Source organism: Chrysoperla carnea, chromosome 2 (genome assembly GCF_905475395.1).
Source record: "Chrysoperla carnea chromosome 2, inChrCarn1.1, whole genome shotgun sequence".
Classification (NCBI taxonomy): domain Eukaryota; kingdom Metazoa; phylum Arthropoda; class Insecta; order Neuroptera; family Chrysopidae; genus Chrysoperla; species Chrysoperla carnea.
In genome coordinates, this window is record NC_058338.1 from 27,977,132 (window position 1) to 27,997,940 (window position 20,809).

Consider the following 20,809-nt stretch of genomic DNA (forward strand, 5'->3'; position numbering starts at 1 on the left):
GTGTGAATGTGGCTTGCTTACATTTATTAGATTTTATTTATGCCATGCTTATATTTGTTAATTAAAGGATCTTTTCAGTTTTTTAGATAAAAAATCGATGTTTTTTGGATTGTTTTTAGGAGAAACTTAATTATTTATAACAAAACAAATTTACATAATAATCTTATGCAAGTACCTAGTAATAATGAAAAATCATTAAAAATATTGTTTAAAACTCTAAAAGATAAATCTATATGACCTAATTTAAAGAAAGCAACGTATCACTGAATAATATAACATTTTAAAATATTTATGTGCAAATAGCCTCAGCAGCTGAGCACAATAAATATATAAAAATAAATAAATAAATTATATTCAAGTTTATAATTTATATTTGATTTAATAAAATTTTATCCATAAAAATTAAAAAATATTTTAAAATTATATTTTTAATTTCAATAATCACTTCTTTTAGGAACTTGTAATCGAATATTAGGATTAGGACACCAAAAAAAAAAAGTAATAATAATCACTCTCTCACAAAGCAAAAAGTGGGCATATAAGCCGTGCCTAGGACTGCATCAAGCCTAAATCCGCCACTACATGTTCAATTGTTCTTTGTGAAAAAAAAGATGTTTTTTTTCGAAAAATTGATATAAAAATGGTAATAGTAGGAAATATTTGGGGACTGATTTTAGCTATTTTCAACAAATTTTCACAAGAATATAAATCGATAGGTTAAATTTTTCGGTAAATACTACTTCATAAGCTTCTCGTTGTTTTTTAACTTTTAGTTTTTTTTAAGTGATTGGTTACGCGCGTTAAATAAAAAGCTGAAAATTTGGTATTTTTTGTTTTTTAAATTCTTATAAACTTATATTATTTATAACTTCAAAAATAATACGAATTTTGCTTTATAATTTTTGGAGTATTCCAAAAACATTAAATAATGCAAAAATGCAAACAAAAAAATCTTTGATTTTTAACTGAAAAGATCCCTTAAAATCATTTTATATGTATATTAACCACCAAACTTACCTTTAAATAACTTTTGTTGCAGATCTAAATTATCTATCTATATGCTGAATGGAATTACGAGGAATATATACGCAGGGGTGCCGCTGTTTATTACTGATATGTGTATTAAACACATACAAATATTCACAGAAATCTCACCAAGTCCAGGACAAATTTTTACTTTGCACTTGATACCTTTTAATGTTTTTTAAACTTGACGTATTCAAATCTTTGCAATTCAACAATAAAAACTTTATTTTTTCTTCCAAAATACCTGAATTTTTAGGTCAACTTCTGTGAAAAAAATGCAATCAAGAATTTATTTATTTAAAAATATTGTTTTGATTGTAATGTCTTTTATCCAGGCGCGTAGTTTGCAAATCTTTGCTGAAACGTTGCGATTTTTGTTGATAAATCATTCCAAAAAACAAATCAGTCTTGAAAAAGGTTGTAGAAAGTTAAATTCTAGATTTATTCTGTAACGATAAAACAAAACACACAACTAAAAACTTTGAAATTTGAAGTTTTATTTGTTATCCGTCATGAAAGTCATGTATCTAATTGGTCATTTATTTAATATCCATAGCAGTGAATTCCAAATACTTGTAACTTAATTAAATAAAAATACTCGACTATGATTGTATAATTAAACGGTTAATGTTTACCAAAAGAACTAAAAATAGTGATAAAAATTGTTTTCTGTATAAATAAATTAAATTAAATGTTTGAACTTAAATTTTTGTTATCCGTATTACTACACGGGAATGGATGGATTTATGTTATGAAAGATATGTCGTTTTGTATATAGAACTCATTTTTTTAAATGTCCATATGAATGTTAATTAATTATAAAATTAATAAAGTACTTATTAGTATACTGAAAATATTGATTCATTGTATAATGTACTAATTTATTTATAGAAAATTAAAAATTGAGAAAAGGAGAGATCAAATCTGGTTTATAATAGTCCGCAGGACAGCACTCTTTTGCTTAAATAATTAATAGATAGGGGAAAGTGGTCTATATAATGATCCTTCAAGGTAAAATGGGACAAATTTCAATGTAAAATTTCTTTTTTTTTATTAGTTTTTGCCGGCTGGGTGTTTTTACTTTACTCTTGGTTTTTGTTGACTTTTAATAATATTATAACACATTTTCATAGGCGTAATATAAATTTTAAGGTCAGTTTTTATGACGAAATTCAAATATGTCGTTACGGGTAATATGATCCCCTTTATATAGGCTGAAATGATACCTATTTTGTGAGTAAAATTATAATAGATAAAATGATCCCATACTTACTATGTTTTTTTAAATGTATTCATACTAACTATTGAAAACAATAAATTAGAAAAAAACAAGTGAAAACAAACAATTGACTGAGTTAATTGTTTAAATACCTTGTATAGACGGTGTTGATGACGCAATAAAATACATAGCGGGTAAACAGTGATGTTCAATAAAAAATGTTTCAAACAAATTTTGTTAATTTTTTTATAAGAAACATTTTTCATATTTAAAGTTTTGTTCTATCTCTAACGGTTTGCAAGATGGTTAGTACGGGCCCAAGATCCAATTGACCTATGTTGCTCATTTACGAACTCGACCTCACTTTTTACGTCCTAAGCACGCCATAAAAATTTCAGCTTGATATCTTTTTTCGTTGTTGAGTTATCGTGTCAACAGACAGACAGACAAACAGACGTTTTTGAACCGGATACCTATAGTCGCTAAAGGTGTATTACTATTTTCAGTATACTATGTGTTAAATAAATGTTAAATAGTTATTGAATGTGCGATAATTTTCTTAGCTATGTGTACAAACTTTTAATTTTCTATTTTATATTGTAAAAAATTTGTTATAATTTTAAGGTTTAGATAAATGAAGCACAATTTTATTTTTAAAACAATGTATTGAAAAAAATCAATTTAAACAAAAAATTATTGTTAATTTGATCATCATCAGAGAAAAATTTCACTTTACTTTTGAAAATAATATGCTGAAGAAGTAAAATTTTTTGATTCATTTCATTTTTGTTATGTAAAACTCTTCCTACCGTTTCCACAGAGCCCAAATTTCCTACCAGTTTCTTGAAAGGAAGAAAATATCTGCCTAAAATGGTACAAAAAAAGGAAAAAAATCTCAGCAAAGGAAATTTCAAAACGTTATTGTATTTGAATAAAAATAGGTTCCAGGAATTTTTTCTCTAAACTGTGTGATAGCACATCCATATCTGCTGCACAAGTTTTCATAATTTATCACCATAAGGCAGGAAAAATTCTTAGTTCATGTTTGCTGTACCTATTTCCAATTTTTCTAAGCAAGCGTTTGGAAATGAGTCTGAAAATATAATAGGAAATATTTTCAGTCAGAAATAATCCATATTCCAAGTAAACCTTTCGATGTCCACATGAGTCGCAATGAATTAGAAACAAAGAGTTCGTTCAACACCTCGACAGATATAAAAAATTTTTGAGTTGGATAACTGAATTTCGTCAACACTGCCCTAATATGCCTTCAGAACATGGAAAATCTTGTAAAAAATATGCATTCAGGTCAGATAAACAAAATTGCCTACGAAAATCGAACATGTTTTCGTCAAACCATTCTCAATGGTTCTCAAATGATTATGGAAAGAGATAAAAACCTTCATAGATTCTTCTGCTAAAAATTTAGTTATACAATGACTGAGTAAATAAATTTCTCAAAAAATAAACTTCTCATCAAACAATAAATTTTCAATTTACAAAGAATACAAATCAATTCTTAACAAACTATAAAAATTTTACGAAATATTTCAAATTCAAGGTCCATGCCATAGATGTGTTCATAAACGAACATGCACGCTATCTGTTAGTTTATAAAGGAACATGAACGCATCAATAGTGTTTAATTATATTTACTTCGGTGGGTGCATAATAGGTGGAGGATACAAATGAATCAATCGCAGCGCTGTCATTTTGCGATAAATTATTCAAATTGGACAAAGAGCTTAGCCTGGCTTAACCCATTTTCTTTGATAGTTAAACAGGGTGTCACGCAGATAATCTTTAGAAGCTAGCAACTCTCGCCTATTCTTGCTCTCGTTGGTTCATCAACTGATCAAACATTTTATTTTTGTGCGAAGAAAGCCTCAATAATTTTGCAATGGTTTAATTAATTTTTTCGCACAAAAAAGAAAGTATAAAGTTAGTATACTTTAACTCGCACGAGTAGAAATAACGCAAACATTCCTCACTTTTTGTCTTTTTATAGCAAAGAGGGATGTTTTGATTTATTTTCTTATAATTTATATTCTGTTTTCTGTATCTTTGATTTTTCTCCCCTGTGGCTACAGCTGGAACTATAATGGGACAACTGGGCAGTGCCCTGGTGCTTCACACATGGCCCCTTGCTTGTAAAGGGGAAATTGATCATTCATAATGCGTCATCGTCGTCAGTTATCCGAATGCGTGTACAGAACTTCTAATGTTTCTAACTGTCTCTGTTACTACTTCGGAAGCTGAACCTTAATAATAATACAAATGGGATAATATAAATATAATGTACAAAATACAGTAATTTTTATCTGTGGAGCAAACATTTTGTTACACCTCGGGGCCTCTCTAACTCAAGTTTCGGCCCTGTATGTGACCTATTAATTTGGAAGCTTCTATTGTTTTTCGAATACTCAAAGAGTTCAAGACTATATTGAAACAAAAATTTTCGGAGGCCTACAGAATTTTTTCTTGGCTAGATTCAAATGATTTTTTATTCTCATTTTTTACAAAAAATAAAACATTCATAACATATGCACGTTAAAAACAATCTCGAATCATCACACCTTTGCATTGGTTTATGTTTATGTATTTAATAGATATTACGGCCCTGCTTATTGATAAACGTCAAACTAATGTGTTTATGTAAATGTATAATTCAGTTCTTTCTAAATATATTATTTTTGAATTAAAAATATGGGACTTTTAACAATTCTGAAGAAAATGAAACAAAAAGAAAAAGAAATGAGAATTTTAATGCTGTATCCTTTATTTAAAAACAAACATAAAACCAACACGATAAATACTTGGACAAACACAGACAAACATAACCTTCAAAAAAAATTTTAAATATTGTATTTTTTTCTTAACATTCAAAAATTAGTGGCCTCGACAATGCTGGAAAGACTACAATTTTAAAAAGATTCAATGGGGAAGAAATCGACACTATTTCCCCAACACTTGGATTTAATATAAAAACCTTAGAACATCGAGGGTAAGTCTTGTTCTAAATACTTTAATAAAAACAATGAATTGAGTTTTTAGTATGAAATTTTATTTAACTATAGAATTTGTAGTATCATAAAATCAACTCGTCTGTTATGTTTGTATCATGTGGTGGTTTAATTTTCTTTCGAATCCGGCTAGTTCCTTCATTAGATCGATTTTTTGCTTTTCTTTTTGAGCTACGAATATCAGCTTTTGTGTCATTCAAATATTGTGATTCGAGCTCAAATTCTTCACTGTAACATTTAGGTCCAATTAATTCGTTAGATGAGCGTTTAGGTCCAATTAATTCTGTAGATGTGCATTTAGGACCAATCAACTCGTTAGATGTGCATTTAGGCCCAATTAATTCGTTAGACGTTTTGAGGACAGCTGGTTTGTCGTGTATCGAACATGTTCCATCTAGTGAATAATTTTCTTTATTTTTTTCGCTTGGTGTTTCTTTTTTACCGTATTGAGTCACAATGGATTTAGATTGCTGGTTGTCCAACATAATATTTGATGGTTTCGTATCTGGCTCAAATATTTTTCGTATATTATTTACATAACCATTATTTTTATTGATTTTACATTTGTTTGTGCTATCACGTTTCGGTTCGTGATTTAAATTTGGTTCACTACAAACTGTATGCGTAACATGATCAGCGTCTATTAATATTTCTTTTACTCGTTCCTTTTCATTTAAGAACGCATCATTTCCATTACAATTCTCTTGATTATTTTTTACCTTTTCATTCTTTGCAATATTTTCATCCTTTATAAATTTTTTCCTTTTTAAGCGACGCTGTAAAAATTTTCCTTTTTCTATCATCTGATTAAATTCATCTTCATCTTTTGTTATTGTATGGATATTATTTTTTAGATTAGGATTTGGAATTTCATTTATTGATTTTTTATCTACATTATTGTAATTATTGTTATTAACGTTGTCATTAGTCTCTTTTTCAATATATTTTAATATTCCTTGTATGATATCATTTTCAATATCCTCAAAATTTTTCATTTTTCGTCTATTTTCATCATTATCAGTGGCTTGACTTTCTAAATTATTCTGTAAAGTCTGTATCTTCTCACGCAGCACGTTATTCTCTTCAAGTAATTTTTGATACATTTCAATGGTTTTGTTCACATAATGATTTAGTATTGTTGTTGACACTCTTGGTGGTGGGGGGATTGATGGTGATACTAATTTTGTTTGGGAATGTGATGCAATGTAATGGCCACTTGCTAATCCAGATACAATTAAGAGAGCTGCCACTAATAATGCATTTATCACAGAATTTACTTTATCATTATTTTTATGAATATAATTTGGTTTCTTATCATTTTTTCCACGTTTCTTCTTTTTCTCACCATTTTGTGTTACGAGTTTTTGTGTATTTTTTTCTTTTTCAGTTTTTTGTCCACTATCGGAAGCATGACTCGATGATTCTTTTTCTAAAAAAAAAAAACAAACATTTAAAAATTTCTAATAAAACCATTTAAGTGCAATAAATTATTTAAGTATAGAGATCTAGACTGGAAAAGGGTGTACAATTATTGCTTCAAACGAAAATCTTAACCTGGACCGATAATTTACACGCATGTTTATATCGAGAAATAATACTTTGATTTTAGTAAACGCATTTAATAAAAAAATTTCAAACAAAATTTTTTTGCCAAATTTTGTTTATATACAATTTTCTGGGAAGGGTCGAGGTCCTGTTTTTCGAAAACTCAAATCTATTTTCATTACGATTAAAAATTCTTATTGAATATTCTCAAATTGTTGCTCCGAAAATTGTGTTTTCATCTAAAATTTTCAAATATCGTGCAATGAAATTTTTGCTTAAATTTTATTTTGAATAAATTTGACATTTTGTACCGTTTGAAATAACAGTTGGAATGCTGTCAGTTGACTTTTTACTCAATTCAGCTGTGGTTGAACAATGGCTGCTATCACGAATTCGTTCACCACCTACACTTCCAGTTGTACCGTCACTATCTTGATCTGAAGTTGATTCGACAAGTCGATTGATGATTTTCCATGAATATGGTTTCTTATTTTTATTTTTCTGTCTACGATTTTTATTTTTGTTTCTGCTATCCATTAAATAGTATTTAGATCAGTATCACTGGAAATTTTGTATTTGTATGCCGAAATTATTTGAGCTAAACGAAATGTATATTTTATCAAATATGACAAAAGAACATTTTTGTTTATTTACAACAAATGTTTCTAAACTATCTTGATTGCCATTTGTACTTTCAAAATGTATTGAGTTAGCTTTGACGAAATCATATAGCCAGGGAGATGGCCGTTCGAAAATTGAAGATTTACGCAGTTCAAATCGAAAATTCTATGGTTCATTTTACTTGGTTTTGTTAAATTTTGGTAATGGAAGTACTCACCAATCAATTTGACGTCCAAGTGAAACTTGAACCTCGTATTTCAAATTGTACTTGAGGTACCGCTTCGTCGAAATAAACTCTAAAGTTGTGTGCCTCGGTGGTATTCCGACTTTAAGAAAAATAGATGATTGTCTGACTTGATTACCTAAATACTTAAATTATTAATTAATTTGCTCGATATAATTGGGATGTTTTAATGTTTATGAGATTATCATTATAGACTTTTTTTACAGATTTAAATTAAATATGTGGGATGTTGGAGGGCAGAAGTCACTACGATCCTATTGGCGAAATTATTTCGAATGCACTGATGGTTTAATTTGGGTAGTGGATAGTGCTGATAAACGTAGATTGGATGATTGCCGGGAAGAATTACATTCTTTGTTATTGGAAGAGGTAAAAATTATGTGCACCTAAGCTTTTCAAGATAATTGATTATTTATTCAAATTTTAAATTTGGGTTTTAATTTTAATAATTGTTTTTCAGAGACTGGCTAGTGCTACGTTATTAGTATTCGCAAATAAACAAGATTTACCAGGTGCTTTGTCGGCAGAGGAAATAAAAAAGGTAGGTATATAATAAACAATTCGGTTTGTTTTGAAAAATCGCATTAAAACAGTTATAAAACTTATTTGCGATCTTTCCATTTTTGACAAAAAAATTTTATTTCAACAACCGAGATTATATTATTTAGAACACAGTGTAAATTACTGATAGATTTTACTGATTATCATAATTAATTTAAAGTAGTTCCAGCTTTCATTTCGATTCCATTATTGTGTTTTTTAGGCGTTGGATCTAGATGGTATTAAAACACATCATTGGCAAATCATTTGGTGCAGTGCAGTCAATGGGGAAAATTTACTGTATGGAATCGATTGGTTGATAGATGATATTGCAGCTAGAATTTTCACTTTAGATTAATTCAAAATGGTCATTTTAGTAAGCATTTAACAAATTTTACACTTCGTATTGTACGTCATTAATATTTTCGGCTAAGAAAATGATCCATTTTCAATAGCTGGACAAGTAAAAAATTATATTCATTTTTGTGTTTCTAACATTTATTTATCAATCATTTTTTAATTTATAATATTTTTGTTATACTTGTAAAATATAAATTTTCTATATAATAAATTAATTTTTGTTAATAACTTAAATAGTGTTTTGACGTAAATTGTTTTTGGTGTAAATTTTTATACCATGTAACACTTTAAAAAGGTTGATCCTATAATTAAAATTTTGCTATAGGTGTTCATTAAATCACCCGATTGTCTGTCTGAAAGCACGATAATTCAAAAACAATAGTAATAGTGCTATCTATTTAGATATAACAGATAACACTATTACCAACGACATACGTGACATCTATAATGATTTAATGATAATAAGAAATAAGTAATATCATTTGCTACAGTTTAGCAATGAAATCATGGAGACTAGAGAAGGCGGCCGAAATCAACGTAAACAAAATGGTTTCGAATTAGAGATGTCGGTAGTATTTCTTTTGCACCGGGATAATGGAGCGAATGTAAGGGGTGAGTTTGATTTTAAAAATATGACACATTTATTGTAGTATTTTGTTTGTTTGTTCGTATGTGTCCGTACTTATTTCGTGCAATGCACTTTGTTGCAAAACATAGATATAGAGAATGGTTTATGCAAAATCTTCAAGAAATTGGCCGTATAGACTTCCAATACCTATTTCTTTCTGTAGCATATACACAGAGAATATCAACTGACCATCTTATATAATTGTTTTTCTAATAAATTTCTGCTTTTATTTACTGTACAGTTAGAGGAACGTACAGTGCATTCTCTATGTCTGTGTTGCAAAAGGAAAACTAGTGACGCTAGTGGTAAAGATAATTTCTACCATTACGTTGACTAATTTTTCGATTCTGCCAGCTATGTTTGGTCTCGTTGTGTAGTTCTATGATTAAAATCATTCTTGAAAAGGCAAGATAATAATGTCACTAGCATACTTGTAAAATATAAATTTTCTATATAATAAATTAATTCTATATAACAAGTAATGTCACTAGCATTAAATGTCCCTTATATTACATGAATGTGTTTTACCCTTCTCTAGATAAAAGATTTTCGTGTTTCGGTGAATGCTTTCTTTTCTTTGTGTCTTAAAAATTTTTTCTAAAGAAAAAATATACAGAACCGGTACTAAATTAACAGAAAGAGCGTCCACTTTAAAAATGCACGTAGTATAAACGGTGTGTTGGGTAATCACGATAAACGCACGTTGCTGATAAGCTGACGGTGTAATATCTTTATATTAACCGCTATCGTGAGGTTGAGGTCAAATAAAGCGTTGGGGTAATATGAAAAAAAAGTTTCTTGTATTTGATGTTTATTGTTGAATTTGTTAAAATACATTTTAAAATAATTTAATGGATAACGATTAAATTTTATCTTTCTACATATTTGTTTTAACAATTTTTGTATAAAATATTCTAAATAAAAAATTTGTTTTACTAATATATTATTTTAATATGATTTTCTTTTTATTATATATGTATATTTACTATTTACACTGTAAAATTGTTTGTAATTAACATAAAACTATACACTGTTGTTAGTAAGATTTATTTTTTATTATTTGGTCATTAGTAACTGTTTGCTTATCTACTTAATTTGTGCTATAGAATATACGAAATTAATTATTGTTTTCAAATTTATGTTATATTACGGTTTATAATACTCGTCTCCAAAGTTTAATATTTCGGTTTAAAGGTTTAAATATTCTAGAGGAATCATTGACGGTTGGAAAATATGTTTGGTTGGTTCATTCGTTTATGTCTGATTAACGAGCCGAGAGCCGAGAAAATAACATTACCACCTACAGATTCTTTAATCAGAATACAGAAAGTTTTTCTTTTCTCTTTTAGTTTATCGTGCTGGCTAATGATAAAAAATAGACACAGGGTCTAAATATGTGCCGCTTCTCTTAAGATTGAGATTTTAAATCTCAAACAATGCAACAACAACAAAATAAAAAGTAATGTTGCTTAGGTGAATATATTTCAATTTGAAATATTTTTAAAACATGTTCTCATAATACTAACTTAAACAACAGAACTGATTAACCGTGGGTACCGCACTACGGAATTCTTCACGGGTTGAGCTAGTTATTTATTATATATTTTAATGAAAATTTTGAAAGACCAAATTCGTTCAATAAATCAAAACTTCAAGTAAACTCTGAAAATAAATTTCCAAATGAATGAGTTAATTACATACATCTAACCCTAGGTAAAACATGTATTATTACAAATACAAAATTTGGAAATTGGAATTAATTGAAATTATAGGAAAATTTCTATTTAGCATATATTAAAAATTTTTTTACTTTTTCTTGTTAATTTCTCAACCTCTTGTGGTCTGATCAAAGATTGGTGTATGGTAATACTATTTTCAAATTAATTTATTTTATTTTCAAAAAAGTTAGGATTCTGCACTAAAAGTTAAAATCAATTTTTATTGCTATTAAATTAAAATTTTTTGTGGAACAAAATCACGCAAAAATGAATCTTTTATATAAGTTGTACAAATATTGTTTAAACAATATAAATAACTAGTAGTTTTCCACGTTATAGCCATCAATTCTATTAACTTTTGTTCGCTATTAATAAATTGTAACTTTTAGTCCGGTTCCCTAATAATTTTTAAAAGAAAATTCGGCCATACCACACTCTGATAATGTAGTATTATATAGACGAAAGAGTTTTTAAAATCGGTTAAGTAGTGAATTCAAAAATGGCGGTTTATATATATTTTCATACAAACTTTCATCTTCTATTTCCTCCTTTTAGGGGATTGAATTTCGAAAAATATTTTCTTATGTGACATTTACAGTATAAAATCAATAAATATCTTCTCGAAATTTCAAACTTCCATCATTATCAATTCAGGCAGGGCGTCGATATATCAGTCGCGACATTGCCTTTTACCCCTCCAGATTATTTCCCCCATCTGAAATGTTTCTGATTTTAAATAATATACAAAAAGAATCATTTTGAAAAAAAAAAAAAACAAAATCGGAGCTGTAATTGAGGACTCCTGAAAAACATTCATTGATGCGATTATGTGATTGGATGTCAAAATCAAAATTTCCTGTCAAAACGCTCGTGTACAAATAATATTATTATCTTGGTAGAATCAGACAAGGTATGCTCTTTGTGCAGGTAGGCGTAGGGTGGTGGATGCTCTCACTCTCGGTAATCTCTCTCACCCGGTACCCAGTTACCGCCATTTTGATTGTTTGTTTACATTCGAACTGTCAAGTTGGTTTATTTGTTTAATAATTTTTTTACATATTTACTGTCAACAATTATGACATAAACAATATGGCGGTGACTGGGTACCGTGTGAGAGAGTACGAGAATGTCCCCATCCTACTCCTGCCTTTCATAAAAGCATACCTTGTCTGATTCTACCAAGATTATTATTAGAGCAGGAGCCAAATGTATTATGTTTAAAGATATGTTGACATCTTGCTCTATGTATTAAATTAAAAATTTTATAGAATTATATATTACAAAAGCGTATTAAAATATCATTTATTGTAATTATTATAAATCTTAAATGAAACAATATCGGAAGACAGATTATTATTATTAGTTGTGAAGTGATTTATAAGATTACTAATATAATTAGTGACCACAGCTTTATAATACAATTATTATAAAACTGTGACAGTGACATGACGCTAAAAATTCGCAGCTTTTTCCGTTAAGCTTAGTTTAAAAAATTCATTTGTAAAATTAGAGAAGTTATACGAGATGATATATCAAAGTGATGTTCTGTTTCAATTAGGCCCATAAATCATTTACTTATTTGTTACTAATATTATATTCAAGTTAAAAAAATAAACTATTATCTAAAAAAAATTTCCATATTCGTTCTATTATATTTATTCTATTTATAATTGTTGTTACGATCTACCCCGTTCAACATCTGGTCCATTATGGTTTGCATTTGTAGCAGTTGGTACACGATCATTTTCTTCCATATCTGGGTCAATTGGTTTCGTTCTTTTGTGTTTTCCTTTAAAAAATTCGCAATTTATTAGTTCCAAATGTGTTTTTCAAAACGATTTAAAAAAATATAACCAAGGGAATAAGGGGGCGGGGGTCATAAAATTTATGAATGAGATAAAATTAAATTAAAATAAGAGCATAGCTGTGAACTTACTTGCTACTTTCAGCATAATAACGCCCCACCATATAGACCAACCCCAACCAACCAAGCAAAATAATACACAAAACATTTGAGCAACACCTACGATTAAATTAATAATAAAGGAGCCCAGTCGTGCACGAGCACCATCATGAACAGAAAATCTTGGTTTTCCGAAACATAAACAAAAAATTCCACTTAAAATTGTACCTAAAATATAAAAAAAAAAAAAAAACAGAATATATATTAATTATTTGATCCAAGTGTAAAGGTAATCTATTTCCTTCTCAGCTCAATCCTCAGTTTTTCAAACAAAGTACAAAAATTTGCCAAACTGATTTTTTATTTTCTTGTAACGACGTGTCAGATTTTAGAAATGAATTAGTGGGCGGATTAGTCGTATTACAAGAAGTAGGTACTGTACTAATTTTAATTCGAGTAAAAAAACTCACCTACTCCCGGAAGAATACAATTTAATATTAAACAAATCCATGCCAAAGGAATAGGTAAGACGGGTATAGCTCCTCTCATTTCTGAAGTGTGTTCTACAAGACTTTCATCTAATGCAGGTTTTCTTTTCTGTAAAGATAAATATTATTCATTTTTTGTTTACTTAGATAAAAAGATTAATTAATTGTACCTCTGTTGGTGGCTGTATTGTCGATGGTGATAAACTTTTTTTCTTATCTAACATAGATGTTCTTCTACTATCTGGTTCAGTACTGGAATCTTGAGATTTTCTTCTACAGAATGGCCAACAACCTCCCGAACAACATTTTCTGTAAATAATGCTTCAATTAGTGAAAATGTTTACTGTCACATTAAAAAATATGTCTGTACAAATTTAACATTCTGGGCATGAAAGTTTTGGAAGATAAACGTTTGTCACCTTCGTTAATAAAAGGGCAGGGTGAGGTATTGGCTAAGATTTCTAGGGATCGTATTTTTGTTTTTAGAATGCTAAAAAAACTTACTTTCCAATCAAATACATTAGTAGAATCGCCGAAATGCCCATTTTTGAACAGCATGTAATATGATTGGCTCCCTTTTGATAAAAATTTATTGGAATATTGCATGTTCCAATTTTAAGAGCGTTACATCTCTCTAACTTTTTAAAAAGAGACTTTTTGTAAAGAATGATAAATTTTACAAAAAATGATTGCCAAAAACAAATTAATTGAGGAGAAAATTTGGATAAACGAAATCAAAAACTGTATTTAGAAAACACAGATTTGGAGATGTTTACACTTTCGGAAATTTGAACTGCCAATAACTGTTGCCAAAACTGCCAAAATTTTTAGAAAATTCGTATTTTAAGGGCACGTTCACATAAAACACAAGTTCAATTGAAGAGTGCTAGAACCAATAGGTATTTATTACCCATTTGATACTTAAATTTATATTACTTTTATGATATTTTAGAAAGTGGAATAACCGAATTTAATATCACGCGTTATTTTCAGAGATTTTACGAGATTTGTTAGCTATGTGAAGCACTTGCCAACTTTCTATTGTCTCGACTGACCAATAATGATATTTACATCTCTGATGTCTAATATGATAACGCACATAAGAGGATCTTCAAACCAAATTAATAGCAATATTTATTGATTAGTGGATAATTACATGGGATATTCATTAAGCGATATAATATTATCTCTCAATCAATTTAATATCACGAATACTCATTGCGATACTAGTTTCAGTTTTGTTTTCAATACAGCTCGTTTACTTTCGGATAGCCTATAAGAGCTTAGTTTTAGTTAAAAAAATAGAAGTGATAGGAAATGAAAATTTCATGGCAGAATATTTCTTACCTTGGAGGTGCATCACTTAATATACTATCTCTTCTTTCTGCCCAATTTTCATCGTTTGATTTTCTTCTACAACATGAAAAACCAGCACAACAGCCTTTCGGTCGATTGCTTAAATCACTAACTTTATTTTTTCTTGAACAACAAATCACATCTTTAAATTTCATACAACAAGTTCTTTGTTCTGAGTTTGTTGATGCATGTCCTTGACTTCTATCTGAAGCATCAGATCGCCGATGATCTGCAACTATTGGTTCAGATTCCACAGATCCATCCTCAGAAGTTTTTCGACAACAACTTAAACAGCCACGAGAAACTTTTGCGTTTTCTGGTCTTGAATCCATATCCGAAGTATTCTATGGAAAATTTTAAAATATTGATTACTCACTTTTTTTTGAGATGAATACAATAGGTAATACCTTTCGACATTTCGAGCAAAAAGCGGGAAATTTACAGCAGCTAAATATTCTTCCACAAAATGATTTTTTATTGCTTTCATCCTCGGTTGTTGAATCTGCATTGTGAGTAGCATTTGAAGACGGCAACCTTTAAAAAAATTACAACATTGTTAAAAAGATACGCTATATTTGATAAGAGATAGGCACTCTAAGTAGGTAATCTGGCTCTTAAAATGTTCTAACAATTAATTGAAAATTATTTTATAATAATACTAGCTCTAGGCTTTGTCGGAGCAAAAATAAATTACACGCTTGATGGAATCAAGGCCCACTTTTGTAATTTAAACATAGATAGATTATAGGAATAGCGAATAGGCTTATTATCCCGGTAAAATATATGGTTCCCGTAGAATAGAATTGTTTTAATTTTGCAAAGAATCAACATGCTTTTTTAGGTAGTGGTAGTCTAGGGGTCAGAAAATGACTTCTATGGGATAGCATACAGGAACCGTGTGTTTTAAAGGATTTTGTAAAAGTTCGTGAAATAAATTTTTTGCGCATTTTTCTCATAAAATCTTGATTAATTTACACAGTAACAATAAAAACTCTCAAAAGCTCTTTTAGTCGCGGGTAACACCGCGGGGCGCAGCTACTATAATATAATTGAAATCGTAGGTGGAAACCAAATTGCACCCATTTATTGCAAGCAAGGTTAAATAAAAGTTGATGTATAATTTTCATTGTTCATATAATTAATAAGAATAAAAAATTATATGATTTACTTTTTATTTACTAATGTATCAAACATTTCGCAAATAAGGTGTGAGTAACTACCTACAAACGAAAGAAAAGTATTCTATAATGAACTTGAGGCCGCACGAAATGTATCCGTTTTTATGACTCATCATAAATATATGGATGGTTTACAAGAAAATGTAAATTATTGATTTTAAATTACCACTAATTCTTTGAAATATTCTCAAGGCGAATAAGCTTTTTTGATATGAGTGTCAAAAATCAATTTTTTAATCAAAGTTGGGACAGTTGTATGCTTGTCCATTCAGGAAACATTTATTTTTACTATACGTCAAGTTTCAAATTTCTTTGTAAGCGATCTACCTACTATTTTCCTAAAATACTTATTAAAAATTTTTGATGTTGCCATTTTGTATAGTTATAGTTAATTCACACCAAAGTGACGGGCGATGAGTGATAGGCGACAGAACTGCCCAATGAAATATATGAAGTCAAAATTTTAAAATTGATAAATTCAATTGGCCTCGGTTCTTCAAAATGAAAGCCAAGAGTATTTTGGCATTTCAAGGCTCAAACATGCCTTTTTTAGGGTTGGCAGAGAAATGTGATCTTCATATACACTAGAGGTCATTGTCCGTATCATTAGAACGATACGTTGTTAAATAAAGTGTGATATTATCATGAATTGTGACATTATCATTTACATATCTAGAGCTATTAATACAGTGACAAAGAAAATAAAATTCTAAGCTGAAAAATTCTTGAAAATTTTTCAATCCGTTATACCATTGATAAGAAATTATTGATTAATTTTATTCAATTCAACTTCTAAGAAAATTTTTTTAAATATCTTTAGTCCAGTAATATTAGGTTTTTACCTCAGAACCCAATTATAGTGAATGGATTTGGATTTTTCTGGATTTTCTGATTTCCTTATACTAATAAGTAAAAAGTTTACCTATTAAAACCTCATGCTAATGTTTTTATACCCTGTGTATATGATATATTTATCAAGGGATACTAATTGTAATCCCAAGTTTGTAACGCTTAGAAATATCGATGATACGAACAAATTTTTGGTATAGAAGTTTATAAAATCATCTAATTAGTCAGTTTCCAACTGTCCGTCTGTCCGTACGCCCGCCTGTTCGTCGGTGGTCAAGATAACTCAAAACGAAAGGCGCGAGGTCAAAGACAGAGTAAATTGTCAACTATTAGGGGACGCCTTTGCTCAAACAGTGGGCTGGTTATGGCTCTTACCATAAAGATGCAGAATAAACTTTACTATAATGAATAACGTTGTCTCTGTCCTTGGAAGTTAATAAGTTTTTGTTTTCTTGGGAATACAGGACACAAATGGAGTGTATTTTATTAGTTTTTATTTGCCAGCGTTTCGACCTCAATTGGGTTTTTTTCAAGGCTCTACAACAAATTTAACAGTCAATAAATTATTGTCATTGTCAGCCAAGAAAAGAAAAACTTTACTATAATTTCTCAAATCAAATATATCAATTTACTAAACCATAAAGTATTGATCCATCACGGTCTGTTATGATTTTGTATATCGTCAGATAATGACTATTGGAAGACTAAAGCGTTTTTTCTTGCTAAAAACAACTTTTCTATAAGTTTTTTTATTATATAAATTATAATTATTTATTCGACTACTATTTAGTGGGTGGTGGTAGGTAGGTAACTCAAAAATTGCGTGATCGTGTAAAAGTTTTTATAATATGTGACATAATATTTTTAAGCTTTGGTCATTTTCTTTTACAACGTTGTTATGTTTCTTTTCATATTTCAAACGAATTCTTTTATACAACGATATTTCTTGTATAACCTTGAATATATTTGAAATATACCAATCGTTAATATATATTTTCGATTTTACCTCTGTACAGAGTGATTAGGTACTAGATGTCCCGCATAAGCCTGCGTTGTACCAATTTTGCGACAAACATAATAAATAACATATTGCATTCTATGATAATATAATCTTTTCTTAAAAAAACTTTTTTTTGTATACGGGGAAATTTTGAAGTATAACCTGATATTTCCTTCGAGCTGGTACGTAAATCGCTATGTTAAGCAGATGATGACACACACAAAATTTTGACTCCGTTGTTGAATAGAATATTCAAAAATGAAAAAGTTTACAATAATGTGGCTAACTGAACATATTCCACAAGAAAATACACGTCTTCCTTTTAGAAAGTGAATCCTGCTTTTTGTTTAGGCGTCCAGTTTTACAATTAGGTATCCTGTTTCTTAATAGCTTAAATAGGAGGATTTCAATTAAAAAATTAACAAATATCTCCCCTAGACATATATTACTTTACCTATAAAAAAATTTCAGAAATTTTCGTACACTGAAAATCGTCGATTCGGGATTGTATTGAGACATTTTTGGTTTTCTTTGGCTTAAATATTCCGTTTTCAGTTAAGTGCCAACAGTAGACGATTTATTATTATTTGTTAGTGTCACCTAATTTAGGCAGTATGATATGGGCAAACAAAACGCTGTTAATAAAGGATGGCCCCGCTGGAGGGTCGTAAATTTATAAAACAGCCTTCAGTCGCAAAATGCTTCAATTCGCATGAGAGCTCTCAGAAAATATTTTGCTCTTGGACCTCAAATTCTTTATTCGGATATAACTGTCACTGTCGTTATAAATAATAAAATTAATAAAAAATAATTAAATGTTTGCTTTTAAGTTTACACCCTACGTTGGGGGAGAAAAATGAATGGCTTCTTTTAAAATTAAAATTGGTTTAATTTTAATTGAAAGCACATATAATATTTTTTCTTTAGATTAAAAGTTATTATTAAAGCTTTAAACTTAATTTTTTATGGGCTTATTATGCATTTTGTTAAAATTACTTTTATTGTGCGATCTGAAAATAACATATTTAAAAAAAAAAAAAAACAGGCAGTTTGCAGTTTACGTAGTTTGCAGTTACGTATTTGGTCAATCTTATGATTAATATTTAAAGTTATGCTTAACTTGCTCAAAATTTCATTTTTGATGTTTTTTTTAAAGATTTTACAGTCATTGTGGTAAAATCGAAAATATCGGTGACGCGTCGCAAGAAAATTAATAACAAGTATCAATCACAAAATTTTCTATACAACTGTAAACCATTTATTATCCCATTTTGCTTAAATAATTTTTCGAAATTTGTTTTTTCAACCCCACCGCCAATAATTTTTTTGTGTCGTTTTTTTTTTCAAAGTCATCATGAATTAAAAATTTTGAGATGTATTGCCAATGGTTTAATTTGAAAGCTTTAGTTCATCGAAAATAATTAATAAAAAATTCCTTACATATAAAAAAAACTACAAAAATGCTAATAGAATTCAAATGAAGCTTTTTTCTTTTGTACCTGTGTCCGTTAACACTTTTTTTCTGCAAGTGATTTGATTCAGGTATAGGAAGAACATAAATAGTTCGATGTTCCATTTTATATCCATTTTTTTGTGCTGTGATATTTACCAGTTTGATTGTGTTTTAAAAATCCGGTTAGAAAAAATTTATTTAAATTGGTGTTTGATTAAAAAAGAAAAAAAAAATTGTGTCACTAAATTTTAAGCAATAGATTTAATTTTATTTCCAAAAAAACAAATTTTTAAATTTAAGTATAAGTTTTTTAATAATTTAGAAGTTAAAATTGTTAAAGCAGTTATTTAATGTAAATGCCACCATTCACTTAAAGCCGTCGCATATTTAAATTCACGTTCCTAATAACCTCGGACTTCATATGAATGACTAAATAAAGTATTGTAATAAGAACTTTTTTCACCTTTAGGCATATATTATTAATAGGTACAGTGGCGTTTTTGGTATCGGTCATTTTCTTTTATAAATAAATGACAGTCACTGTTTTTTTAATAAGTTGATTCTGCAGGTACAGAAAAAAAAAACTTTTCCAAAACTTTGTGCACATCGATCTCTTCATCGCGATGTAGGTATCTTAAATAAGGCTAAGCCATTTAACCGATCTTCAGACATTGCACGTCTAAAGTATGTTTTGAGATGACCCAGAGCGCAAAACATCTGGTAGAAATTTGTAAATGCATCTTCATTACAAATATCGATTGCTTCGAGTGAACTTTTACGTCCTGCCTGGCAATGTGTTTTCGCCAAAGTTGAACTTCGTCGCCCCAGATGTCACGGGAATCATTGTGCAAAATGGTTTAAAAATCATAGCGCATAAAATTTAATTTTGTTGGGAAAGAGATAAGTATCAATCCTTTAAAAGTGTCAGAAACATATCCATGCACGCTATGTAGATTTGGAACCGGAAATAATCTTCAACTGAATCAGTCTGTACATTCGAGGGTTGTGTCTGCTTTGAACCGAGTCTCATATTTTATACTCCCATTTTTGCTTTCAATAATTATAATAAACGAAAACCAAAAGTGGAATTAAAAAAACCATTTTTTTTAAATACATACACAGCCCAAATAAATTTATACATATGATTTAAGCTATGTAAGACACTGGTTATTTCAAATGAAAAGCTTCAACAACCGCCACTGTATTTAAGCATTTGGCTTTCTTGTACCTATGACGTGTACAGTCAATACAAGCGTGATAACGTAGTTTTATGTTATTAGAATATGTGCCTATACTGGACGAAGAAAGAGCGTGCGTTTGGCCAATAATTAAAGTTACCATTATTTACCTTATGTATGTTTTAATGGTAAAAACTAGAGACGTAGTAATTTATCTTTAACAGTGGTTTAACTTCGGATCTTACTGTGTTATATGTATTGATTTCCGAAGTTCATATTATTTTGCTTACATCTTTCCTCTCGTGATGAAAGAAATTCTCATAATTTCGAAAGGAACAATTTTTTTAAACTGTAAATAGATAGGTTGAAAAAATCTTCGAAAATAGATAAAATTATATGAAGATAGAAGCGTTGAAGAAAAATATGCATTACCCAAACGAGCTGTCAAAACTTGAGATCAGTTTGGCTTTGTATATTAGC

The 20,809-nt window shown here is 29.2% G+C and overlaps 4 protein-coding genes across 6 annotated transcripts in view; 2 read left to right on the top strand and 2 right to left on the bottom strand.

Moving 5' to 3' along the window:
* LOC123291865 (protein doublesex) overlaps positions 1 to 1,623 on the top strand; it is a 121,980-nt gene extending 120,357 nt beyond the window's left edge. For all 3 annotated transcript variants that reach the window (XM_044872297.1, XM_044872295.1, XM_044872296.1), the window contains exon 6: positions 1,040 to 1,623. The gene's annotated coding sequence lies outside the window, so the exon portion shown is untranslated. The remainder of the gene's footprint in view (positions 1 to 1,039) is intronic.
* A 3,257-nt stretch (positions 1,624 to 4,880) lies between these two features.
* LOC123291452 (ADP-ribosylation factor-like protein 2) lies at positions 4,881 to 8,695 on the top strand. The gene is made up of 5 exons (XM_044871749.1): positions 4,881 to 5,016; positions 5,139 to 5,249; positions 7,885 to 8,047; positions 8,139 to 8,219; positions 8,442 to 8,695. The coding sequence occupies exons 1-5, from the start codon at positions 4,952 to 4,954 to the stop codon at positions 8,574 to 8,576; spliced, it is 555 nt and encodes a 184-aa protein (XP_044727684.1). The 5' UTR covers positions 4,881 to 4,951; the 3' UTR covers positions 8,577 to 8,695.
* Positions 5,291 to 7,450, bottom strand: LOC123291451 (putative uncharacterized protein DDB_G0282499). Its single transcript, XM_044871748.1, has 2 exons — positions 7,125 to 7,450; positions 5,291 to 6,697 (listed from the first exon to the last, which is right to left on the bottom strand). The coding sequence occupies exons 1-2, from the start codon at positions 7,348 to 7,350 to the stop codon at positions 5,334 to 5,336; spliced, it is 1,590 nt and encodes a 529-aa protein (XP_044727683.1). The 5' UTR covers positions 7,351 to 7,450; the 3' UTR covers positions 5,291 to 5,333.
* A 3,877-nt stretch (positions 8,696 to 12,572) lies between the features above and the next one.
* Positions 12,573 to 19,345, bottom strand: LOC123292601 (protein stum). Its single transcript, XM_044873315.1, has 7 exons — positions 19,198 to 19,345; positions 15,079 to 15,205; positions 14,663 to 15,015; positions 13,486 to 13,624; positions 13,298 to 13,424; positions 12,861 to 13,055; positions 12,573 to 12,713 (listed from the first exon to the last, which is right to left on the bottom strand). Exons 1-7 carry the CDS (start codon positions 19,272 to 19,274, stop codon positions 12,601 to 12,603), a joined length of 1,131 nt encoding a protein of 376 aa, XP_044729250.1. The 5' UTR covers positions 19,275 to 19,345; the 3' UTR covers positions 12,573 to 12,600.
* Positions 19,346 to 20,809: the final 1,464 nt, after the last annotated feature.

Coding starts and splice junctions, on each gene's coding strand:
- LOC123291452 (XM_044871749.1), top strand. CDS start 4,952: ATGGGACTTTTAACAATTCTGAAGAAAATGAAACAAAAAGAAAAAGAA. Junction 5,250..7,884: donor AAAACCTTAGAACATCGAGG/GTAAGTCTTGTT, acceptor CTTTTTTTACAG/ATTTAAATTAAATATGTGGG. Junction 8,220..8,441: donor CGGCAGAGGAAATAAAAAAG/GTAGGTATATAA, acceptor TGTGTTTTTTAG/GCGTTGGATCTAGATGGTAT.
- LOC123291451 (XM_044871748.1), bottom strand. CDS start 7,350: ATGGATAGCAGAAACAAAAATAAAAATCGTAGACAGAAAAATAAAAAT. Junction 6,698..7,124: donor TCCAACTGTTATTTCAAACG/GTACAAAATGTC, acceptor TTTTTTTTTTAG/AAAAAGAATCATCGAGTCAT.
- LOC123292601 (XM_044873315.1), bottom strand. CDS start 19,274: ATGGAACATCGAACTATTTATGTTCTTCCTATACCTGAATCAAATCAC. Junction 15,206..19,197: donor AAAAGTGTTAACGGACACAG/GTACAAAAGAAA, acceptor ATTTTTTTAAAG/GTTGCCGTCTTCAAATGCTA. Junction 13,056..13,297: donor TTGTATTCTTCCGGGAGTAG/GTGAGTTTTTTT, acceptor TTTATATTTTAG/GTACAATTTTAAGTGGAATT.